At 47.6% G+C, this 26,040-nt stretch overlaps 1 protein-coding gene across 3 annotated transcripts in view; it reads right to left on the minus strand.

The window, feature by feature from the left end:
- Positions 1-510: 510 nt before the first annotated feature.
- Positions 511-26,040, minus strand: part of atp11a (ATPase phospholipid transporting 11A) — a 38,985-nt gene continuing 13,455 nt past the window's right edge. The window contains exons 2-30 of one of the 3 annotated variants that reach the window (XM_067260200.1): positions 20,431-20,553; positions 20,197-20,286; positions 20,002-20,082; positions 19,746-19,853; positions 18,679-18,807; positions 18,263-18,366; positions 18,024-18,074; positions 17,852-17,916; positions 17,266-17,347; positions 16,966-17,116; positions 16,556-16,753; positions 16,291-16,464; positions 15,464-15,630; positions 15,084-15,155; positions 14,793-14,866; positions 14,457-14,560; positions 13,258-13,439; positions 12,421-12,672; positions 11,942-12,119; positions 11,632-11,734; positions 11,279-11,424; positions 11,047-11,106; positions 10,816-10,943; positions 9,315-9,450; positions 7,665-7,730; positions 7,144-7,247; positions 6,792-6,957; positions 5,325-5,424; positions 4,141-4,253 (exon numbers count right to left, since the gene is read on the minus strand). In XM_067260200.1, coding sequence (XP_067116301.1) covers positions 5,335-5,424; positions 6,792-6,957; positions 7,144-7,247; positions 7,665-7,730; positions 9,315-9,450; positions 10,816-10,943; positions 11,047-11,106; positions 11,279-11,424; positions 11,632-11,734; positions 11,942-12,119; positions 12,421-12,672; positions 13,258-13,439; positions 14,457-14,560; positions 14,793-14,866; positions 15,084-15,155; positions 15,464-15,630; positions 16,291-16,464; positions 16,556-16,753; positions 16,966-17,116; positions 17,266-17,347; positions 17,852-17,916; positions 18,024-18,074; positions 18,263-18,366; positions 18,679-18,807; positions 19,746-19,853; positions 20,002-20,082; positions 20,197-20,286; positions 20,431-20,553 — 3,384 coding nt within the window. In that variant the 3' untranslated portion in view covers positions 4,141-4,253; positions 5,325-5,334. Of the gene's footprint in view, positions 4,254-5,313; positions 5,425-6,791; positions 6,958-7,143; positions 7,248-7,664; positions 7,731-9,314; positions 9,451-10,815; positions 10,944-11,046; positions 11,107-11,278; positions 11,425-11,631; positions 11,735-11,941; positions 12,120-12,420; positions 12,673-13,257; positions 13,440-14,456; positions 14,561-14,792; positions 14,867-15,083; positions 15,156-15,463; positions 15,631-16,290; positions 16,465-16,555; positions 16,754-16,965; positions 17,117-17,265; positions 17,348-17,851; positions 17,917-18,023; positions 18,075-18,262; positions 18,367-18,678; positions 18,808-19,745; positions 19,854-20,001; positions 20,083-20,196; positions 20,287-20,430; positions 20,554-26,040 lie in introns of all 3 variants that reach the window. The other 2 variants (XM_067260201.1, XM_067260202.1) reach the window with 2 other exon arrangements.

The raw sequence follows: 26,040 nt of genomic DNA on the forward strand, positions 1-26,040 counted from the left end.
TAATTGAGTGGCTTTCCTCTTATCCTGTCCCCATCAAACTTTGACTAGCTCAGTATCATCCTGTTGGTGACTGCACTGAACATCAATAAGCCATACTCTAGCACCACTCTGTGGTTGGAGAGTGAATTTTATTCCTTAAACTTTGGAAACCACCTGTTATAGTATGTACATGACACTACCAGTACTGTCTACTGAGTCTGGCACAGAATAATTATCTAATGATCTAGGAAAAAAAATTGATTTTGAATTTTTGGTTTTTATTACAAGCAAATGTACAGTTCTTTGCATTAAAAGCTATGGAAAGGCTGGCAAAAAATCCATGTGTCTACAGATATGAATCTGTTAAAAACTGTATACAAAAAAGACCCCAAAACTGTACATTAATTTAACATTGCTATATATTTATGTATATTGTAGAATGAACAGATAAATACATGGATTTACACAAATAGTCACGGTTATGAGTCATATCATAACACTGTGTCATCGCATTCAAAAAGAGAAATACACATTCTGTTAATCAGTAAAGCTTGCCAGTAAGTCTGCAAACAAACAGCATTGTAGGACAATATAGAGAATATATAGTCATACCTTTTATCAGGCTTTGTAGTCAATGCTGTACAGAAAGCCTAGAACAACTGGACTTCTACAGACAGGCAGAAACATACAGAAACTCTTTTAGTCAGGACTTAAGCGTAGTTCTTAAGCGTAGTTTTAAGTATAGTGTTGGAAGCAGAATCGTAAAGCTATACTGTCTTGATTTAGATGGTTCTCTCTCATTGTTTCTCTATCTTTTTTTGTATTTTGGTTGTTACAAAACTCAACTCAAACAAATAAAAAGTTAAGTGACCATCTCATCTCAATAGAAAAGTAGCAAAACATGATTTGTCTCAAATAAAATATAAAATATCTACTTTAGATGATTCTGATCAAAGGATGGGTTCTAATGGGCATTAAATCACAACACTGAAACTTCTATGCCCTGATTTTCTATTATTCAGTGTCAGATTCATTCAAAATGAAGTCAACAGCAATGATTTCGCTAGACATTTGTTCAATAGCATCTGTGGCTGCTATTATGGCCACAACAAGACGTCACGTGATCCGGTTTAGGATGTATTTTGTAATAAAAAAACAGGCCTTCTTATACATTTGTTATCCTGAGGGATTTTTTTTTGTAACAACAAACATAACTAGAACAGTAAAATGTACATAATCTATACTCTTTCACAATACTTTATAGTCATAAGATCAATATTTACCTCTTAATACAAAAGATAAAAATAGATCTTAAAAGAATTAAGAACTTAGAAACTAGTTAGAAACAAGACAATATGAGATTTTAGACATTTTACCCAATGAATTTCAATGTAACATAACTTGATCAATATGGATAATCAGTTTCCATGGTAAAGAAACAGTGCAAGTGTTTTTTAAGCAAGTACATTGCAAGGTCAGACATGGTAGATGAAATGCCACAGGGAATGAGTAAAAGACGTCATGTTTTTCCAGTAGGTTTCAGAACCATCAGTTAGAGATGCTGCTGATATGCACTCTCGGAATGCAGACTGCTTGAGTCGCCAAAAACACAAGCTTTGTGGGACCAGGGATACTGTCTGTGACTCATAGGAAGTGCATGCCAACAGTCTACGTGACTCAACATGAATATACACAAAACACCCCACCCCCATTAAAAAGAAACAGTCACAGTGAGACCGCCCACACAGACGACCCCAGTCCATTGAATCCAAACCCATGACCCTAGTGGCATTCGCTTTGTCACTCCAAAATAACTCACGGATACATCATTCATTAGGAATTCATTCAGTGTTAACCTTGTCGCAACGGTAGCTCAAACATTCCAGTGTTATGGCTCTGACGTTGGTCTGTCCTGTATGAACAGTCATGCCTTTTCTTTCCAGAAGGACAACGTTCGTTCATGTCTTGACATTTCCTATGCACAACCACATGCTCAACACAGCACATCCAGAAAAGGTCAGTGTGACCCGAAGTGGCTTTAACAGATACAGACGACCACATTTAACAGATTTACAGCACATACTGAGTTACATTTCAGACAGTACCACAAGGCATCTCCTTCCAAGCTGTTCAAATTGTGTCTATAAAATCCTTGGTTTTGGGCAAGTACCATACATATCTCCCACCCTGTTCTTTCTTTCTTTAAAGGTGGTTGTGTCTCTTTGGGATGGATGGATGCATGAATGGACTGAGGGATGCCAAACAAGGTGAAGCAGTGCATGGATTAGAGGATGATTGCCTGATGGGAGGAATGGATGACAGAAGAGGAGAGGAGGAGGAGTGAAAGGATGTATCCGTTCGAGTGTTGCTTCAAGGAGAGAAGAGATGCGAAGGGTGAGGAGAGGATCAGAGAAGAAAAGCAAAAAGCATGAATAACCGAGGAGAAGCTGAGAACAGCACAGAGGACATGAGGACGGAGACTAAGACAACACCTACGATAAGGCCCCAGATTATAATATGATATGTATCTATGACCTACAAAAGACTCTACAAAGAACGTTAGGCTACTATATGCCTCTTGTGACACTTGTAGGGGTCTAAGCCCAATTAGTTAGATGCCATATTACAAAAAGCGTAGTCTAAAGTCTCATTATTTTATACTATATAAACTGTATCTAACATATATGTGACATTCATGCTGTAGCTGTACTCAATCTCTCCATTAAGGCTTCTAGCACCTTTACTTGGGGGGTAAAGGACACGTTCCCTTCCAGATTTAATACAAACTCTTCTTCTCACTGCCGGTGAGCATTAAGGCTAAATGGCTAGGTTCCAAACATACACCACGCCTCGTCATCTGTCCTTGTCTTCATAGGCAAAGTCCATTTCTGCCCCTACCCCGCCAAATGTAACATGCCTAATAGACTAAGGGACAAAAAGGTGCGTAATTAAAAGCCCTATTGCCTTTCCCTGTCGAGCACTTTCCATAATGTGAACAAGGAAGGGGGGTAGGAGGAAAGGGAAAGGAACAAAGAGCACTGAAATGGAATTGAGCCCGCACTGTCTTTCTGCTTAGAACCCTTTGGTTTCAGTTTACTGCGAGCATACTGTCATCTTAAGGCAGAAGAGGGATCCTACTGTAGGTGCAGTATACTAGTGCCAAGGGCTCCTGGGCCTAAGAAAAGCCCAATATGGGTCTTCTACGAGGAAGTGACATAGTTAGGGGAGAGTCACATGGGAGAGTTGGGAGAATAACTCTACTTCACCACATTAAACAGACACAATAGTCACACTAAACTATATATACAGTAAGCACACACACATGCACACACACACATTCACACAGACACACACATTGTAATGCTTCTTGTCTAGCTAAGGTGAGCTACCACTGTATCCTGGCCACTTACAATGCAATAGGATAAGATAAATCTATCCTATGGTGTGTTCCTCCAAAACAGATTTGCACAGAGGCAACACCAGTTTGTTCTAGAAGAGGCAGACAGGAAGAGAACAAAGTAAAGAAGAAAAAAAGAGAAGACACAGGACAATTTGGTCAGTCAGAGCACATGCGACACCATCGACAGCCTAAGGGGTTTGTTTGTGACATCACGAGGAGAGTTGACAACCCAGCGCCCAACAGCTGTCCCCCACAGGCTCCTCTGAGTCCCCTCAGCTACAACGCTGGGGCACAGGGGGGACGTGTGTGGATGTGTGTGCTGTGAAAGAGTGTCGTACTTCTGTAAGTATATATCGGTTAGGTGCTCTTGAGAACCGTCAGGTTTCATCAGGTTTCCCTGCAGTGCAGGGCCTTAGAACAGCATCCATGCGCGCACCTGTAGTCTTAATAGGACCTGTGTAACAGGTGGGGTTTGGGCCACCGACCTCCAGGGGGCGATATTGGCGCCTTGCAAACTGCAGGCTGAGTAACCTACAGGATTCTAGGCTCTGGTCCCAGACATGTATTCTAAAACAGAGAGAAACTCCAGTCTATGAGACTAGACTAGTCTGGTCTACACAGAAGTCTCAGGACCCGCCCCATTGTAGGCGTAGCCCGCTCTGGAGAGACGAGAGCTACCAGCGAATCGGATGAGAGGGGTGAAAGTGCAGTAGCTGGGCTTCCTCCGCCACTGGGTGAACATGAGCTTTTTGGTGAAGGGTTCAGACCTCCTTGGGTTGAGATTGTGGGGCTCGGCCCTCTTGTTCCTGGGGGCGTGGAGAGAAGCCATGGGGGTGAACTCTGAGAGCTGGCCCTTGTACAGCTTGTCTGCATTCTGCAAGGGGTGGAAGAAATCAGAGAGCAGAACAAGAGGACAAGTATTAGTACTTGTGCAAGGGAAGGGAGAGACACTTGTCCACACCACAGCCGTAACCCCAGCAACAATACATTCAGAACACACCAGAAGCCGTTAGAATGCGCAGATAAAACCAAACAAGAAAAACACAAAAACATGTGCAAACTCAAAGGCATATTCATACACATGCATGTTATGGGAGGTGGACGGGTTAGTAGGAAGCTGTTCAGCCCCAGTATGTTGTCACAGACAACTTCAGTACGGTTGTGAACCACTAGAGGGAGGGAGTGTTTCACTGTGATGGGATGAGTCTGGGACTGAACAGCATGTGAACTTCGGCCGAACGACACATTCACACCACACCCAAACACATTTACATTTACATTTAGTCATTTAGCAGATGCTCTTATCCAGAGCGACTTACAGTAAGTACAGGGACATTCCCCCGAGGCAAGTAGGGTGAAGTGCCTTGCCCAAGGACACAACGTCATTTTGCACGGCTGGGAATCGAACTGGCAACCTTCGGATTACTAGCCCGACTCCCTCACCGCTCAGCCAACTGACTCCCAAACACCAAGACAAACACACGCACAGACTAACACACAAACACACACATCTGGTGTTAGTCCGTCAGATCCAGCAGTAGAAATACCCAAACCAAAAACAAGACACAAACCACACACACCTGATGACCACAAGGCAAAATCCCACTCTACTTCCTTTTTTCTTAAGCCCACTCCAATCACAGGAGTCACACACAGAGAGAGTCTGACCATGTTCTTATACTATAGGTTGAAAACCAACATTGCTGCCACAATACGTTCACCCATTGGGTGGGGTTTCAAGAGCAATATCATCATCATGCAATGAAAGATAATCATGGGATGTAGTAGGCAAAGCTGTCACGGTGTGACAGCCATAAAACAACATTGCCCACAACCCCCTTGTTTTTTCTAACCACCCAATTGGCAGATGTACATGTAGCAGTCATGGCCACACCCTCTCGATGTCCATCTCCGAGTACGTCTGTCTTCTTTACCAATCGGTTACCGTGGTGATGCTAGGCCTGGTAGGTGGACACGCCCCCGTCTAGCAGGGAGTCATGGCTGAACATCAGAGCCTTGTCAAACTGTCTATCTGTCATCCTACACTGTGGACAGAAGACACACAAGCTCGCTCAGTGCGTCTACATGCACACACACTGACTGAACATTTCTTCACCTTGCCTATGACACACTAGACACAAATCCACACAGTGTAGATGTGCCTAAAACCACACACACACACACACATACAAGTGCCTCTGTTCTTGAGGACCGGTGTTCCTTGCTGAAAAAAAAGAAAGTCACTTCTTAAACAATAACGGTAGGAATGTGAAAACTGTGACCCATCTTCAGAAAAACAGCAACTCATCCAACATCGTTGTCGTCTGAAACCCGTCTTGTGAAGGTCATGTGCAAAGACACTCTCAGACACTGACATGCAAGGCTACAGCTGCAGGCAGTATACTGAAAGTGGGCATGCGACACTGAATGACAGGTAGGAGTGGCCATCACAAGCATGCAAAGAGAGACAGAGGGAAAGAGAGAAGGGTGAAAGAAGGGGAGGAAGAGAAAAAGAGGGAGAGAGTGAAGGGGAGGAAGAGAAAAAGAGGGAGAGAGTAAGAGAGAGAGAGAGAGAGAGAGAGAGAGAGAGAGAGAGAGAGAGAGAGAGAGAGAGAGAGAGAGAGAGAGAGAGAGGAGGATGAGAAGGATGGCATGCAGAGAGGGTCATAAGGGGTCACCTCCTGGTCAGTCAGACGGGGATTAGAAACTGATTCGGCTGGAGGTCTGGGACAGCATAAAGATGGTAGACTGCTCCGAGGTAAGGCACGGCTGCTTTGTCTGCCACCCAGCGACACCCAGACAGAGCCGGGGCAGAGGGCAAACGCCACGGGGAGGGAAGACAAGAGAGGGAGGGAGGGAGGGAGCGAGCGAGGAGAGAAGAGAGGGGTTAATGGAGAGCGGTTCTTAAAAAACGATAGTTAAACGAAGAGAAAAAGGAACAGTTGTCAGTGGGTTGCTCTCCTCTGATGCCGTGTCGGGGACAGGGCTTCCAGGAGAGGCAGGAGAGGAGGACTACAGAGGAAGGTACTTCCGGGTCAAGTCTCAAACAGAGGTGAGACCGAAATCACCACAAACAACTGCAAGCAACCAACAACCAGCATGGTAGCTGGGCCGTGAGGCTCACACAGTCGATGAACAACCCAGTTCTTCAGAACCGGTGCACTTCAGAAGAAGTGCAACACAGCACACGGATGCGACCACTCACTTACTTCCTGTAGAGCAGGCACATATCCATAGACAGCACACATCTGCCGTCCAGCGAGTAGTGAATAGGGATTAAATCACAACGTGCTCTATGACACGTTCATCCCGCTAACACATTGTATAGTATAAACATTTAACCATGTGATATAAACCCCATAACCGAAATGTGAGTACAACGTCAGAAGCAGGTGGGTGCATGTGTTTTCACCTGGATGCGTTCGGTGGTGGTGGGCCACAGGGCTCGACAGAGCACCTTCTTGACCACGTCTGGCAGCAGGCTGACGGTGATGAGCAGGATGATGCTGAGCCAGGCCGGCCCGCTGGACAGCATCTGCATGAACACGTAGTACATCCTCTGGTAGTTCAGGAAGGGCCTGGAAGGAGAGGGGGTCGGACGAGGAGGGGAGATGATCAAACGGGATGGCTCAAGGTCCTTTGAGAAGCCAGCTTTGCGCTTCCTCAACCGCTACATGCTGTGAAAGGGTCCGTCACAACCCTGCCCTAAGCTGCGCGTCAGTGTAAAGCCGTCTTCGAGGCGGGGGTGGGGGGGGGGTACCTACCAGATGATGCCCCCCCACAGCAGGGAGAAGATGACGTAGAAGAGGAGGGAGCCCCAGATGACAAAGTGGTTGATCCACGTCCAGTAGTGCGTGTCTAGGGCCAGCTGGGAGGAGGAAGGAGGGAGAGATGGAGTGAGACCATGAAAGCCAAGACGAAGGGACAAAGGAAAGAGAGATGGACAGACAGAGACGGTCAGATGCGGGGACAGATGCAGTCGTGGAAAATGGGACCTGTTGACTGGCGTTCGATAAATATCCAGCAAAACTCTTGGATAACTTGAACCACTCATGTGTACAGTAGGCTACTGGATGTCTACTGTCCTGTGCTTCCTACAATCCAACCAAGAAAGATCTAAATTGAGGTAAGATGGAAGGGGCAACGTCTAACAAGACTAGTAACAGATACTGCTTGGACCTAAAGACTGTGAATGGCAAGGATACATTTGCTCTCTACAGAGTGAAACAGGCTATAAAATAGTAGGAGGAGGGATACTTGAGGCCAGAGAGGTGGCTGGCTGTACCTTCAGAGTGACAGTGAACACCAGCACAGTGAACACCAGCGTCCCAAACGTCCAGTTGCCAAACATCTGCCAAACAAAGAGGGAATTACAGACACAGAAGTTAGACACAAGACTCTTGGACCCAACAGACCCCCGTCAAGGACATCCAAGTCCTACCGCTGAGACTAATATGATATGGCGAAAGGAAGCTAGCATGACAGCTGGTGAGGTTGAATCATGTCACGTGCGTCGTCTCCCAAATGAGTTCACGCTCTGACAGGGAGTTACGATGGCGGCAGCCTGAATGACACAGGGCTTTTGCTGCGGTGACGGAGAAGAGCAGAGGTGGAGTAATGAGGAAGGATCATGATCACTTAAGTGGCAGCATGGAAAGCAGCTTGGTGAGTGTGCCCAGACTGAATCGAAATGCTCTCAAATGTTCCTCTCGGCATACCGATTCAGACTGCAGTCCATTATGTTCTCAAATAATAACTGGCAAACAAGTCACGCTGTGAAAGGCCCTGACTGTGGCCCAGAACAAGCATTAGTGTGTCTTCAGAAGAGTCATTTTAGAAGGATATCCCACAAATCATATGTGTTTGTTGAGTGTGTGGAGATTCCTTGAATTACAAAAGAGGTACTGTACATCATGTGGACATACCTTATGACATATTACCCATACCATAGTCTTTCATAAGACTACAGCAATACACACACACACACACACACACACACACACACAGACACACACGCACGTCTATGTCTACCGCACAATGAGACAAGGACATAATGAATGAGTGGCATTAGGAGAGGGGGGTTTACTATACATACACATACAGCTGATTGGCTTAGGGGTGGGACATAAGATGAATGGAGGACCCCTATAGGATGATGCGATCATGGGCGTCTTGGTTATGCAATGTGGCGAAGAGTGGAGAGAAGGACGGGGGTATAAAACAGTCCAACTAAAACTAAACTGGGATGACAGACAGATAGGGACAGGCTTACCATCTGTGTGTTGGTTGTCATTAGCTGAGGAAAGGAAGAGAAGCAAAAAGAAAAAGCAACACAAAGGTAAGAGGAGAGGAAGAAGAAGAGTAGGACGAAGAAGAAAATCAAAGAAAAAAAAACTGGAGTCTGGAATCAAAACATATTGAAATCAATTGGAAAACAGGAAATCAAAGCAATCCAAAAGGTTTGTGTGAGAGTAACAAATGATACAGACAGAGATGGCTGGAAACCCAACATGCTATTGTGTTGTCGGTGTGAATGATAGGACCCAGTTGTGGTTTATACGCAAAGGAACACAGGAAGTGAATCAGCAGGCAGGAAGATCCTTAATGGCATTAATGGCATTACAAAAATTACCACAAACCTAGTATCACCATCAGGCAACAACATGAACTCAACATTCAGTTCCCATATCATTGCAGACTACAAGTGAATTTTTTTTATGTACAGAACAACGAAATTGAAGTCATGGGTTAGTCACGTGTATTAACTCAATCCCATGAAAAATGTCATTTAATTAACATGGAAATAACTTGGAAAGAATATTGAAAAAATATGTTGTGTTTCTTCATGGGCCAAGACAACCACAATGAGTTATACTCTCAGGAGGTTTCAAAACATGACCTGATTACGAGGTCTCTGTGGCAACAGCACCCTTACCTGTCCATTGCTGGTGAAGGTGGTGTTGTCAAACAGGAAGTAAGCCCCAAAGAAGAAGACAACAGCGTCAAACAAGCCCAGGAAGGTCCAGTAGATGAAGATAGGCCAACGTAGCAGCGAGTTCTTAGCTATGTCTCTGCAAACAGGAGGAAACAAAAGGTCACACAAGGCTAATGTTAACAGGAAAGTTCCACATTACCCTGGAATACCTCATAAACGTGTGTTCGCCAAGTAGCAACATTACACTATAATTATCAAAAATGTAGACAAACAAGAGTGTGAGAGATGCCTATTTCTGTTGTGTTTGTTTATTATGCAAGCATCTTGTGACTCGTCACTCCTCAGGTCTTGAATTTTGGAAAGCAACAAAGTTTATTCCAGGACACAGAGAAGGTAGTATTTGCTGAGGACAGATTGGATTTTCCAATTATTGAAATCGGCAACCTCATCCCCAAAATGAACATTCCGTAGAAAGTTGATCTGACCGTTGGCAGAACTTGTATCCTTTCCACACAATGACACTATTATCTTCCTCCCTCTCTCCCTCCTCTTCTCCCTTCCCTCCATGTGTGTTATTTTCTGTTCTTTTGGTCACAATGAACAACCTGAGATAATATGGAGATGTCTGCTCTTCTCTAGAAACAGTTACAGAGGGGATACACATTATATCAGGACGTTTTTTCATCTGATATAATGTGTACCCCCTCCCTTAACATAAAAAGGGTCTGGCCTGCTTTGATAAAGCAGGCAAGGAGTCGGAGTTTCATCTTAGGATGAAAGCGCACAAGTACTTTACTTGGACATAAACATGTTTACAGCACAAAGGTCAGACGCCACACAGCCATCGGAAACAAAACAAAGACTAAGACTCCACAACCAAGTCAGAGACAGCTCAGCTTATATAGCCATCCTAACGAGTTTAACACAAAACAGGTGACGCTTAATATTCCGGTGACGCAGATTGGCGCTCAGACACGTGCGATCCGTGACACCTGCCATCATGTGTGCTATTTTCTGTGTTTGGTCACAATGAACAACCTGAGATGATATGGGGATGTCTTTTCTTTTGTGTAGCAAATGTTACAGAGGGGATACTCAGGCTGTTTTTGTTTTAGTTTTTCACATGATATAATGTGTACCCCCTCCCCTAACATGCAAAGGGTCCTTGACCTGCTATCATTTTTGAAGAGACCATCGAGTGCTCCCACTCCCCCAGATGCCCGCAAAAGGCCTCAAGTACAGAGTAATATAAATTTGCGTTTCTAAACGTCGGATTGGTTCGCACAACATCGCATTAAAACAGGGACAAACGCTAGCCTACTATTAACATGCTTTCAAATACAACGATGCAGGTAACAAGCCAACCTTCCCAGTTCCATGTAAATACGCCTAAATGAAACGTAATAAGAAATAAATAAATAATACAATTCATCGTTTACCCACCTCTTATTTTACCACTGAATCCCTGCTCCTCTGCCCCCATCAGACAGACAGAACGTACCTGTAGAGGGACGGATCTTTCTTGAGGATGTCCATGTTGATGTGCTGCTCGATGAGGCTGTAGAGGAGGATGGGGAGGGAGGTGAAGCTGATGTTGTACAGAGTCAGGTAGGCCGTGTCGTACAGCGGCTGGAGGGAGACGGAACATCTGGTCACTAAGAGTTCTGAATGTGTTGAAAAAGGTAAAGATTATTTTTGTTGCATCTATAGCATCGACACTCAGTGGACTTACTTGTTGGGAGAAACCACAGAAGAACTGGTAGAGAAACTGTGGGAAAATGAAGCAGACATTCTGGGGGAAAGAAAACATATTTAAGTTTAAAAAATGTTTTTCTATTTTTGTTCTTTAGATACGTCTTTGGGAAGGGATAAAGATAGATCAGGTGTAACTGCTGTTTTTAAGAGAACGAGATAAGAACAGATTGTGAAGATAAACCCAAACCAGAGCAAAAATAGCAGACAACCTTGTAGAAGAAGTACTGGACCAGCTCAGAGATGCGGATATAGTAGTAGTGTCCGTGCACCAACAGCATCTTCTTCAGGTGCTTGAACTTTGGGATGGCGTAGTCACTGTTCCTAGCCGCCTGCCGGCCCTCCTTACCCATGATGCCTGTGGGCATACAAAAAGGAAAGGTCAATGTAAGCGTATAGCCAATCAGACGGCTCAGACTCAGTGCATTTTACAGAAATGTAAAGCCGTGAGCATAGCTAATAGTTGATAATTGTAGATAATAGGACACCGATAGCTATCATAAGCTGACGGTATACTTATAGCTGAGTGATGGCGGGCCATGCAGGTATTTCACAGCAGACTGACCAATGCCCACGTGAGCCTCCAGAATCATGCTAACGTCGTTAGCGCCGTCCCCGATGGCGAGCGTGATGGGGTGCTCCTTGGATGCCTTGATCATCTTCACTATCTGGGGGGGGGGGGGACCACCGAGAACAGAAACAAAGTCAACAGGGTTAAATTCTCCATGCTGTGAGGGGGCCGGGGTGGTCACATTCAGGGTCATACGTCTCAGCGGTTCAAACTGTATCGGCTGTACCGTCTCAGCGGTGAGTAAAAAAAAACGGGATCCAGGCCAAGGAGGTTTTTTGTGCAGGTTTGTGCAGGCTTGTTCTACCTGTGCTTTCTGCAGGGGGGCCATGCGGCAGCACAGCACTGCACTGCAGTTACGGCAGATCTCCAGGAAGATCTCCTTGTAGTTCCCCGAGCTGGAGTCGTCCTGGCTGGGCTTGAGGACGGCAGACAGGGTGGCCCCGTCGATGATCAGGCCGTAGTCCTGGCAGTCTCCTGACAGGCTGTGGAAACACACCCAGCATAGATAAGCTGTACATGTCCGCACGTATGGGGTGGGGGGGGGGAGGGTGGGGAGGTGGGGGGTGGGTGTGAGAGTGTGTGTGAGCGTCAGATCTGTGTCGATCACAGAGATCCGTATCATTGGAATGCGTTTGTAAATACGTTTAATGTGTCTCACAGCTGCCATCCACCAGGGAATCGTTTCATAATCGCGGGTGAGCACAATCAAGCGCACCCACTGTATTTGTGAACAGCGCTTTCTCCCATGTCTGACGTGGATGTGGTGCGCTTGTTTCAACCCACCCGGACAGGCTGTCCCGGGTCATGCCGCCCTGCTGCCTGAGCACGGTCCTGCTCAGGTCGAACAGCACGTCGTGCAGGCTCTGCTCCTCCGTGCGCTTGGTGGTCAGCTCCAGGATCAGGGTGCTCCGGCGGAACAGCTTGCTGGCGTAGCACGTGGCTGCCGCCGTCTCCATCTTGTCCCCGGTCAGGACCCACACCTTCATGCCCGCCTTGTGGAGGGACTCAATGGTGTCGGCTGCCTTGTCCTGGAGTCTGGGGGGAGGGGGAGGGTGGCACAAGGCAAGTCTGTTAGACGAGGGGGGGTTAGAAAGTGTGAAGTTTGTTAGTATGTGTGTATGACGAGTAAGTGTGTGTGTGTGTGTGCCAATGTCACAGCGAACTGGGGTCTGTAATTAAACTGCACTGCAGTTTGGAATCCCTGCTCCTTACAGTCTCGCTTCCCCACTTGCCTGCTAATTAGTGTCACAGCCGACACACGCACACACACTCCGTCTCCCATAATCCAGCACCGTACAGAACCCTGCTCTAACGTACTCTTTCAGTGTCAGTGGGGCTACACTTCATCAGCCTGACCCAACATCTAGCACAGATCGATCCCAACGAGACTCTAATGTTGTTAGCTGCTCATTAGCTGACAGCACTGGGGTCTTGCAGAGAGGTCATATTGACTGATGGGTGCAGCTAATGTTAACCCTGTGCCCAGAGCTTGAGGCGCTAGCTAGGCAGTTCTATAGCTTACAGCACAGAGTAGAAAATTCCATACACAGGTATGAGGTCCACTTTCCTGTCAGCTTATGAATTTTACGTTCTAGAAGGTTCTAGAAGCGTCGTAGGTACCTGTCCTCCACAGCGGTGGCTCCCAACAGGATGAGATCCTTCTCCACGAGGTCATAGGCCTCAGCCAGCTTCTTGTCCCGGTCCTGCAGGGCCAGCTTTGCCCCGTTCAGCAGGTGACACGCCTCCTCGTACTGGGCGGGGCTCAGCTTCCTGTACGCCACACACAGCGTCCGGAGACCCTCCTGGGGAGGGGGGGGAGGAGATGGTGAAGGAGGGGGTAGGAGGAGGAGATGGTGAAGGTGAAGGAGGGGGGAAGGGGAGGAGATGGTGAAGGTGAAGGAGGGGGTAGGAGGAAGAGATGGTGAAGGTGAAGGAGGGGGGAGGAGATGGTGAAGGTGAAGGAGGGGGGAGGAGGAAGAGATGGTGAAGGTGAAGGAGGGGGGAGGAGGAGGAGATGGTGAAGGTGAAGGAGGGGGGAGGGGGAGGAGATGGTGAAGGTGAAGGAGGGGGGAGGAGGAGGAGATGGTGGAGGTGAAGGAGGGGGGAGGGGGAGGAGATGGTAAATGTGAAGGAGGGGGGAGGGGGAGGAGATAGTAAATGTGAAGGAGGGGGGAGGGGGAGGAGATAGTAAATGTGAAGGAGGGGGGAGTGGGTCAAACAGCAAGAGGAAGGGAGAGATAGGGACAGAGAGAGAGGAAAAGAGAGAGATGTGTTGAGACACTGGGCGATCTTTTATGGTTGTCTCTCCTGTTCTTTTTGTTTATCTCTCTCTGTTTGTCTCTCTCTCTATCTGTCTCTCTCTCTCTCTGTCTCTGTCTGCCTCTTATTCTCTCTACCTCTCATCATTCTCTCTTTCTCTCTCTATCGCTGTCTCTCAGCCTCCACCGGCCCCACACCGTCTCTGTTGATGGACGTGCCGTTGTCACGTAACCACGGAAACTTGTCCTCTCTGACAGTTCGCAGAAACAAGTCAGCGCCGTTGCCAACGGCGACTGGAACAGCGTTCAGAGTCATGCCGTCGCTGGCAGCGTGCCTGTCCTCAATCTGTCAGCGTCTGTGAGAGAAGCCAGGAGCGATGGTGGATCCTCCTTCATGGTGGATGCTCCATGACAACAGTGTTCTGAGTGCTAAAGCCCTCGGCCAGTCATCACCAGCTAACACGGTAAATGCACCATGACTTTGAGTATTGGGAATGGCTTTTACAGCCTAATTTGTGAGTGTGTGTGTTTGTGTGTGTGTGTGTGTGTGTGCGTCCTTACCACAGCATTGTGCTCCACCCTGGCCCTGACCTGCTCCACCTTGCCAGAGATGACCCTGGGGAAGATGGACGAATCGGCCCCTTTACAGAACAGGTAGTTCTCTCCTGCAGACCACACACACACACATTACTACACCACAGGCTCACTGTGACAGCAGTTCAAATCATAATCACAAAGTCATTAGTATGCCATCTGGCTATTGACCTACTTACACAGATCTAGCCACCTCTATTAGCATACAACACACAGGTGCACATACTGTACACATACACACACATACACACACATACACAAACACACACACACACACACAATGTGTAGGATCTGGGGCTGTACCTGTGCTGGATCTCACAATCACGCTCATCCTTCTCCTGACCGAATCGAAGGTCAGCACATCCAGCAGCTGGAACCTGCAGCACCACAGTGAAGAGCTGCTTCAACATACAGCCCAAAGCACGCACAACTAGATTGCAGCGTTATCTTTAGCTCCATACTGCAGCGGGCAGTACTGCAAAGCGTCCTGTACCACAGCTCCTAGCGGGGCCGCGGCCACAGAGCCTGCTAAAACCTGGCCAGTGATGCACTGCCCCGGGCTTCACTGTCAGGAGTAATGGGGAGGGCTCTCACCTCTCGATCTCGTCCTCCCTATTTAGAATCTCCATGTGGTTGTCCTTCAGTCGGAGATAGGTGAAACCAAGCCTGGAGGGGGGGACAGGGGACAGACCATTATTCGTACAGGGGGAGGGAAGGCTTGTGAGTGAGTGAATGAGTGAGCGAGTGACTGAGTGACTGAGTGACTGAGTGAGCGAGTGAATGAGTGAGTGAGTGAGCGAGTGAGCGAGCGAGCGAGTGAATGAGTGAGTGAGTGAGCGAGTGAGCGAGCGAGCGAGTGAATGAGTGAGTGAGTGAGCAAGTTAGCGAGTGAGTGAATGGATGAGTGAGTCCATGTGCCCGTACGTCCAGTTCAGTTCAGTCTGCATGTCTGTGAGGCTGCGTGGAGGCCTCACCTCTTCATGCCCTCCACCAGGGCCACCTCGTCGGGCGAGGAGGAGATGTAGAAGGAGGTGGCCTTGCCCTGGTGGAGGCCCTGCTTGATGCCGTCCACCGTCTCCGCCTCCTTCACCTGGACCGTGTGGCACAGACACAGAGCCCGGAAGAACAGCTCCTCGCTCTCCTGCATGTCACACACACACACACACACGCACAAGATGACGGCACAGGTGGGTCACCTGAGGCCATGGCCCTGGCTCACGCATTTGTTTGTGATACAAGATACCGGGACTAGACACTGATATGCCATACTGAGAGCGGGTATCAGTGTCTGGCTTTACTGTTCACCCAGAACATTCTGGAAACGGTTATGGACAGAGTGTTCGCCTTTATGACGCAAACACTCTCTCTCACACACACGCACACACGCACACGCACACAAACACCACATACATGCATTAAGGGGCTTCAGTTTTAATTCTATTAGAGGATAAGGGGCTGTATATAGCAGCTTAATCACGTACAGGGGACAGGTGTGTGTATAGGGGACAGGGGCAATGGGATTGTCTCAGCTTTACTTAACCTCTGTGTTACTGTTACTTTACTGTAACAAGCACCAACTGTAAACAACTGGCTTTGTGAGGAAGGAAAATGTAGCCCAATGTACATAGTGTTTTGAGAAGGGTGGGTGTTTGAAACATGTTTCGTCCATCCATCCAGCTATTCATTCAACCATCCACCTATCTGTCTATACACCTAACTCTAAGAAGGTTCTTCCTTCCATCCATCTATTTATCCATCCATCCGTCCATCCACCCAGTCCTGCCTCCATCGATCCACTCACCTTGCCCTCTGGGCCGGGCGATGAGTCGATCATGTCCATGCCCACCGCCCCCGGCATCACCTGACCGTTGCAGACGGCGTGGGGCACGTAGACGTGGCCGTCCACGCAGCACTCGATGAACTCCATGTTGTTCTCCGTCAGGGTGCCCGTCTTGTCCGTGAAAACGTACTCCACCTGCAACCACATACCACCTCATGAAGGGAGGAGAGGCAGGTGTGGGTGTTTCTCTGGGAGCTGTCCTGTGTGTGTGTGTGTGTGTGTGTACCTGTCCCAGCTCCTCGTTGAGGTCGGAGGTGTTGACCTGAGCCCTCTCACCCAGCTCTTCGTCGAACATGTCGTCATCCCACATGATGAAGTAGGAGCCCAGGAACTTCTGCATCTCCACAGTAACGTACATGGAGACTGGGATGATGTAATTAAACAGCACCATGAAGGCCAGGAAGTCTGTGAATGCCCTTATCAACTGGACAAGGGAAGGGAGGAGAGATTGGTGGGGGGGTTGTATGGATTAGAGAAGGGGGGAAAGAGCGTGAGAAGAAAAGAAAAAAAGCACAAAAGAAAAAAGCAAGACTCAGATGACAGGCAGCGGTCAAAGAGGAACAGAGAAATACAATAAAGATTGTAGTCATCATGCGCTAGGAATGTTGCATTGTGGGAGTTGCAGTACTGCCGTACAACGTGTCTCTGCCTCTCGCCGTCGGTCTTGTGGTTGTACCAGGGCTCATCTCGGTCTGGGTTGGCTTGCCATGCATACTTCAGTGCTGTGTTGATCAGAGCCTTGCTGATCAGGATGCATAGGTAGACGATCAGGTAGGCATTCATCGACCTGCGGGGGGCGCCAGAGAACAGAGTGAGACTTCTCAGGAAGCTAAGGGGTTAATACTGAATATGAGAGTGCACTGATGAGTCCATTGGAAGACATGGAAGTGTGTGTGTGCATTTTTATGTGTGTGTGTGTGTGTGTACAGGGCTTACTTCTCCACAGCCGAGCGTTTCTGGGATTTAGATTGGTAGTTGAGAGCCATCTTTGTCTCCATGCCAGTGTAGATGGCCACAGCTGGTAGAGAGAAAACCACATTGTAATGGCAAAATGTCTGTTTACAATTGTCTTCGTACGCCACTTCTTCACGAGGCATATCGCAAGGTTCTGACATGTACCGACACGTAATATACACTCAACACAAATATTTGCATGAGATGATTTGGCTCTCACACACGTCACACATCACCTCTCCGATCTTCTCCTCTCTTCCAATCCCTCCTGGCCCACTCTCCTGTCCCTTCTCAACTCCTCCTCTCCTCTAATGTGGGCGCAGTATGTTTCACACTACATTCCTCCCCCACAGTCACTCATTCACAGCGCACAGGCCTCAACTGGCCCAACACACACACACACACACAGTCTAGACACAGAGCCACATGTCTTGACTGGTAAAGTAGTACCAGTTGGCTGGTGATCTTATCCCATAGCAATCACACATCCCCCACTGCCACCATCCTATAACTGACAGACAACAGATTATGAGTTATCCAAGAAAGTAGGAACCATTAAAGGCCTTACCATAGATGTGCTCTGTGTTTTTCAGTGTGGCTCCTCGGAGTAAAAGGTTCTCTGACCCCAAAGGCCTGTGAACAGACAGGTTGGAGAAGAGGGAGGAATGGACCTGGGGACACCTCAACACTAAAGCAGACCACATCTTGAGGTTAATGGTAACTTTCTGGTTATAAATTACCTGGCGATGGGCTCATCTCTGTTCAGATATATATTGATTCTGCCCACAAATCTACGAAAAGAAAGATGGAGTGAGAGAAGGAGAAAGAAAGCGAGACAGACAGACTGAGGACAGGAAATTACTCAGTGTTTGTGGGGCGGGGGGGGGGGGGGGGGGGGGAGTGGGCATGTGCATTGGTTGTCGTGACAGCCTGCGGTGCAGCTCTGGGCTGTGTCTTGCAGAGAGACCAGCAGACTCACTTGTAGAGGTCTGGCTGTGGTTGTTCACATTCAATGGTGGCCTGCAGGGTGTCCATGTCTTCCTCTGTGCTGAAGGCCTTGGTGTCCTGCACTGCATAGTAGGTCTTGGTGGTCCAGGACAGGAGAGAGGAGGGCACGGGGAGGACAGGGTCAGGGTTAGTCAATATACACACACATGTACATATCAGTACACTACACGTGTTAAACACAACTCATACACCAACACCACCCTCCAGTCATGGAATATGACATTTCCTTCCCACCCTGACACCCCTCCCCCCTCCCTCCACCCCCACCTTGTGACTGGAACCCCCTCCCCAGTCCCTCTGCCCCCACCTTGTGACTGGAACCCCCTCCCCAGTCCCTCTGCTCCCACCTTGTGACTGGACCCCCCTCCCCAGTCCCTCTGCCCCCACCTTGTGACTGGACTCCCCGTCCAGGCTGGCGGTGGTGACGAAGCAAGTCCCATCCTCCCGACTGGAGGAGAGGAGGACCAGGTCACATGGGAAGGTCTCATCCTCCTTCACCAGCACCACATCTCCTACCTGCAGAGGGAGGAAGGGAGGAGGGGTGAGGAGGGAGGGAGGGAGGGAGGGAGGGAGGGAGGGAGGGAGGGAGGGAGGGAGGGAGGGAGGGAGGGAGGGAGGGAGGGAGGGAGGGAGGGAGGGAGGGAGGGAGGGAGGGAGGGAGGGAGGGAGGGAGGGAGGGAGGGAGGGAGGGAGGGAGGGAGGGAGGGAGGAGGGCAGGGATGTGAATGGAGGGAGAAAGGGGGAAGGACAGAAAGATGGTGAAATGGGGAAAGAAGAGGAGAATTGTGAAGATAAAGGGAAAGAAGAGAAAAAACATCTATTAACATACATTTTATGTCAGTAGAAATTAGTGCTTACAACTCATTTGAACATTTAAAAACACTGATCACAGTGGAATTGCCAAAGCAACATTGAATACAGCGCACATAAAAGAGGGTTTCTTATATTCATAGGTATCAATAATACTGAAGCACTCACATCCTATTAATCATTTGTTTTCATTATACGCCTGTGTGTGATACAGAATCAAATAGTCTACTCTATTTATAGAGTAGCTATAGCTATAGTTTAGACGCAGGAAAATACCAACCATTGCCAACAAACACGCTCTAAGAAGTCTTTCTGGCTCTCTTTCATGTAAGCTCCTACTGTAGATATACACACACAGGCACCCACAGGCTCCCAGACTCCTGCTATCTCCCTCCAACAGCCCAACAGGTGGATAACGTCAATCCTCACTAGTAAACAGATAAGGCTTTGCAATTCAGAGAAAAGCGATGCCAAAAACCTTTCCTTAAAAAGACAGGATAAACCGTTGGTAAACTTGAAAGGCTGTCTGTCCATTGGGAGTGTCAGAATGCCTGTCTGTTTGTGTATCAGAGTGCCTGACGGTCAGTCTGTCAGCGTGACATCGTCGTAGCGACGGGCCGATGCCAGAAGCATGGCCCACGTACCCTGAGATTGCGGCTCTGCTTGCGAATCACCTTCCCATGCTGCACCACGAGGACGGGACACTGGTTGATGGAGTTGTCCGCCTTGTGTCTGAGCCAGTCCTCATAGCCCTGGATGCAGGCGGGGGGGGGGGGGGGGATGAAGAGAGTAAAGAAGAAAAAGGGAGTTAATGACTAACTGCAGTCCCCAAATCAACTACAGAGAGAGGGGGAGGAAGAGAGAGAGAGTGTGTGTGTGTACTGTGCGTGTGTGAGTCACCTGTTTGATGGCTGTGACAGTGATGACAAAGAATAAAGGCAGTCCACTGGTGATGGGACTGGTGGGTGTGTCAATGATCAACTAGAGAGAGAGATACACCAGTCAGCCATGTACATACACTATGCTGTAGAACTCATCTGTTGCGTTAAAGTTTTGCAAGCATTACTGGTTTTGCATAACACTCATGCATCTCACCTGTACAAGGAATATGATAAGAAAGTAAAAATTTGCAATCCTCCTAAACTGCTCGAACAAATTCTTCGGTATGAAATTCCAAAACGTGTACTGTAAATGAGGAAGAAGAATTATGAATGACCTATATTAGAACATTTATCATTATGCACTTAATCCAAAGATTTGTCACACAGTTACTTATTCATGATGCTATTTGTATGCCTGTAGGTCATGTTTCAGATGTCCCAAACTCACCTTGGAGGAGACAATGCGGTTGTCGGGGTAACGCTGGGGGATGTAAGCCTCTGCTCCGGGTGGGGGCTCCTTGTGAGCAATGTACACTGTCCTGTTGTCCACCCAGTTGTCCTCCCCGGTACACTGCACAAGAGGTCAGAGGTTCAAAGGTCAAATTGCTGGTTAATAGTGGCCAATGAATAGATTATTGTGACACCCGTAGTAGTGCTAACTGTGGATTGGGACTTCACACACACACACACCGGCACACACACACACACACAGGTGAGTTAGGGCTCTGACTCATCTGTTGGCCTTAAACTTGACATTGTATCTTCCAACGGCACGCCTGTTCTACACACTATGACACACAACACACCTACGTCATTGTGCTATTACGGTAGACATGATGTCATGTTTAAGGTGGGAAACGCTCTAAACTGGAGTGGAAATCATTGGAAAGCATAGATCTTAACTAGTAAAAAGCAGTACTGTATAAATGCTTTGTTAACACAGCATAAAGACAATTTGTGATTCCCTTTGCAAAATGAGTTTCAATTAAATCTATTACAACACACTGAAACACATTAGATACAAGGGAACACAATGTTCCTGAACCAGTTTCTGCTTCTTTTGATGTGATCTAAGAGTGTTCCTCTTTTGTTTCTGAGAATTACAAATGTAATATAACTCAGTATGAGCTCACAGTTCAAACCTCAGTTTAGCTCTTGGACTAGTTGTGCCACATTCATTAGCTGTTACCCAACATTCAACACACCACAATGGATGAACTAATGCAATCTTTCACCATTGTATTACTGTTAACTGTTGCAATATTTATTTAGCGATTGCTTCCATATAGAAAGGTAGGGAAGTTAGAGAGGCCTTAAAGTAATCATTGTTGTGTGCAGAATCGAACATAATTTGATCACACATCCATTAACCTCATTTGTCATTATAATCTAGGACTACTTTGGAAATGTATGTTTTTAAGTTTCATAGTGTCTTGGAATCAATGTACGATTTGTAGCATTTATATATACTATTATGAAGTCATGTGAATCAATAAGACAATCAAAACTCAATAAATCAACCAAAAGCATTTCCAGTGAATTTGACACTATCTGAATATTTGCATAAATGTGAAGGCAGTAATGTGTTATCGTGTTATTTTGAACACTGCACACTATAACTAGAGAGCTGTACTCTCTTGCTTTCCCATCAGCTGCTAACTCCAGACTTCCAGGTAATAGTGAATGACTAACTTTCCTCTTCACTGAATGAGAGCTCTGGTTACCCTGGCTGCACAAGCATGCTATTATCGTCACTGAAGAAGACAGATCCAGAGACTGAACAAAGAGAGCACACACACACACACACACACACACACACACTGATGATCGCGTACAGGCTGCTGTATATTTGGGAGCCACCAGGTAACAAATATCTCCTCCTGCCTCTCTCAGTATTGTAGTGGCTTATGGATGAGATGAGCTGCGTGTGTGTGTGTGTGTGTGTGTGTGTGTGTGTGTGTGTGTGTGTGTGTGTGCTTGTGTGTGTCCTGAGCCTTGGTAAGCAGACCTAATCCTCTCCGCTACTGTGTGAGGACAGGGCCTTAGGACTGTCTTTATCATTCTATTGTATGTCTCTCTCCCTTTTACGCTGTCTCTTTCTGTCTCTCACCCTCTCTCTCTCTGTTCCAGCACAACAGTATTGATGCAGTATCACTCTACTGCACGCTGTCAGCCCTCTGCCAGTTAGGGTTAATGATGTTGTCGTTGTTAATGTTGCTGCTGACAGAACTCCCCCTGAGTACAGATACAGTAAAGGGATCTATGTACATGCTAAAGACAAAGTTGAACAGCAAAGTTAATTCCGACTTCACATTAAGGCCCATGCTGCTTAATAAGTATTCATATGAACTGAACACCAGAAACTCCCCTACAGTGTGCTCCTGATATGAAATACAGCAGAAGTGATGACCATGAGGCCATCTTGTATATTTACTCACACACGCACACACACAGACAGACACTGCTGTAATGAGAGGTGACAGTAATCCCCGGCTGGTGAATGGGATTGGGTTGCAGATACGCCATGGCCCACTTTCCAGACCCGGTCTTTTAGGGTTAAGTCAGCGCGTGCGCCTCCTCCACCCATCCCTGCATCCTCCAGCCTCCACCTCTACTCAGGTTACCCTCGCCCGTCAAGTCTCCAGACCCACACAGCTATTTTTAACCCCTGTCAGTAAGGATGGGGGTGGGGGGGCTGGGGGCATTACCTGGGTGGCTACGGAGCCTCTGATTGAGCCTCTATTGAGCCTGTATACAGCCTGTATTGAGCTCGTATACAGCCTGTATTGAGCTCGTATACAGCCTGTATTGAGCTCGTATACAGCCTGTATTGAGCTCGTATACAGCCTGTATTGAGCTCATATACAGCCTGTATTGAGCTCGAAAGCTCAAGGGGAGGCATCAGGGTCTGAACCCTGACCTAACCAGACCCTAGGAAGACCGCTCTCTGTGCTCGATTACCAGCCTGCGCTCAGCATGCCACCGCCTTAGACACATTTGGACAGTACTACTGAGGACAAACAAGTTTGTGGTATCTCTCCAGTTCCCCGTTTATCCACTGCAGGCCTCTCTAGAGAGGAGATAGTATTATGATCTGCAGTACAGTGTGGCCTGTGGGGAAGAGAGGGTGGGTGAGAGCAGGTTGTGGCCCACGTGTCCTGCCAGTGATGGAGGAGAGGAGAAGATGTGGAGAGGCGGAGAGGGAGAGCGGCAGTCTGAGCGTTCAATCAGCAGACGACAAGGAACAGCTGTGAGCTGCTCTCCTCTCTCTTTCTCTTTTTCCCATGTATCTCACTCTCACACATACACGCCGACACACTTACGCGTTTTGCCTTCCACTCACACTCAGTCTCTGTGTGTTTCACAAATATATTTGCCTTCTGTTTGTCTTTCCTCCCAACTCTCATTTGATCTTTTTCTGGTCGATAGGGAAAGAGATAGAGGCAGAGCGTTTCAGACAAGCGCATGAGAGAGAAAGGGAGAGAAAGACAATCACATTCAAGACACAGGATTTCAACTCCTCCAATCAGAAAGCAGATCAGTCAGGTCTGAACATGTAATCACTAGGCAGATCTGATCTGGTTGACTAACTGAGATGTTCCTTCTTTCCCTGATGGAAAACAGCGCTCTTAGCATGTTTGAATCAGTCAAAGCACTGGGCTCGAATGTCACATTCATCGATCTGGGGGATTCTGAGTTCTTGGTTTACTTCTAGGAACAAGTGTTTGTGTGTGTATGTGTGCGTTTGAGTGAGTTGGTGAGTGAGTGTAGAGGGGGCCAGTAGTAAACAGTTGGAACACTATCCTTGTCTGTAGTGCAGAATGTATGCAGGCATTTATGCTGATAGAACACAGAGGGGAAGTGGGGGCACGAGATGGAGAGAAGCGATACAGAGAGAAAAAGAGAGAGAAGCTTGGATTTTGCTGAGATCCTGCCAACACGCTCACCCACACACTCTTGGTATGTTTCAACCTTTCTTCTGTTCCCTCTCTCCTGCTCCATCTCTCTCTCCTTCTCCCTCTCTCCCACTCATCCTTCTCTCCACCTGCCTCCAATTCCACTCCAGAAAATGCACATCCTGTTACTACTTGGCAGTTTAGTCTATGTGTGTGTGGGAGGGGGGGCGACTCAACTCTACAAATACCAGTCAGTCAGTGTTAGAGATGTGTTCAATAGGTCTGTTATTCTTGAAAGCTTTAGTATATTGGAGAGGTGTTTAACTCCCAACTCCCAGCTATCACGCTGTCTAGTTTGGTGTCCTTTTCTCATCTGACAGTTCTGTTGATGCTGTTTGTGTGTTCTGTGTTTTCATGCCTGGCGGTTTCTATGTGTCTGCGTCTGGCTGTGTTCGTGTCCTGTCAGAGTCTGTGGCTGTGATCAAGAGTGGGTTTTTGGGTTCTGCAGTCTCATTCATCAGGATCTTGGAGCCAAAACAGATCCTGAATGAGTTCTCCCAGGTAATGTATGTTTAACCTTGTTGGTGTCTCTGCCCTCACTCTCTCTTTCTTTCACTCATTCTTTCATACTCCATCGCTCCCTCCATCTCTCTCTCTCATTCACTCATGCTCTCTCTCCCTCTCTCCCTCCATCGCTCTCTCTCTCTCTTCCTCCATCTCTTTCTCTCTTTCTCCATCTCTCTCTCTCTTCCTCCATCTCTCTCTCTCATTCACTCATGCTCTCTCTCATACACCTCTTTTATCTCTCAGCCCATGGCAGAGCGATAAGCTGACAAACATTTTATCGATTACATTTGAGCCCCTTCAAATTTGTCCAGTTAAGTGACGCATTTATAAGGGCCCTGTCTGCATTTAATCAAATCAGACTGTGTGGATTAGTCTGCCAACTGCCATTTGGATGCAACATGAGTATTATGAGACCTGTTCTATTCTTGAGGGTTTAATCTCACTTGGTGCTGTGTCAGGTTTCGGAACGAGGGCATATTTATAGGTAAAAAGGAAAACATTGCTGAGAGGGGGCGGGGCCAAATCAATAAAAACCTTTGGCTATTGGACCAACGCTGCTTTCTTCCTGTCTGCTACGCTCACTTAGAGAGCTCATCGACTTTCCTCTGCTCTCGGTGGTCTCTTCCTTTGCACGCTGCTTCCCTTTGAAAACCTGAGGTTTGCCCGGCTTGTGCGGGTAGTCACTCAAGGATATATTTAGCCTTTCCCATAATCCTTTGTTTTGAAGTGTGCATTTTTCTCTGGATGGCCTCTTTTGTATTCCAGGAAACAGAAGCTGACTAACTCTAAAAGAATGTAGGGGAGTGTACGCAATACTATGAGTGTGTGTTTGTGTGTGTTTGTATTTGTGTTTGTATGTGGAAGGCAGGCTCAGCAACTTTGTAAGAGCGGCTCACCAGCCCACAAACAGGAAGTACTACAGTTGACCACCCTTCCCCCATCCCCCCACTTTCTCCCCACCTAGGAGAAAGAGCGAGAGGGACAGAAAGGAGAGGTTGAGTGTGTTAATATTTGATGTGTTCAGCAGAGAGCATCAGCAGAGATGCAGGCTTCTTATCGACAGCCACAGGGGAGTTAGGGGTAGGGGGGGGGGGGGGGTTAAATATCAACCCTGCACTCTCCAGGATGTGCCTACTAGCCCGTTCACCTCGAGCGAAAGACAGAGCGAAGGAGAGAGTGAGTGACAGAGCGAAGGAAAGAGACAGAGTGATCAGATCGTGATCTAACAGTACTGACTGACTTTTCTGTCGCCCTGACTGCTGTACAGAAATACACACACCTCCCCTGTCACGACACGACCCTTATCTGACCCTCACAACAGGGGGTGTCCGTCTCCACGTCATAGCTTTTGTCCCACCTCGGCGACCGAGCCTGTTACTACAGTGACACAACCATTCTCCTTCAACACTCAACAAGCGACGGGGCTCGTAAAATGGTCGTCGAGACAGAGCCATGGAACAATGGGTCAAGCGGCTGACGAAGAGGCGCGTTCTCTCTGATAGGAGGGACCCAGGGTGATAACGTCATGCCCATGCTGAGGAGGGGAGATAAGGGGAATCACTGCTGTCCTTCCCCAGGACCATCAGTTCCCCTCC

This window comes from Osmerus mordax, chromosome 22 (assembly GCF_038355195.1).
Source record: "Osmerus mordax isolate fOsmMor3 chromosome 22, fOsmMor3.pri, whole genome shotgun sequence".
Taxonomy (NCBI): Eukaryota; Metazoa; Chordata; class Actinopteri; order Osmeriformes; family Osmeridae; genus Osmerus; species Osmerus mordax.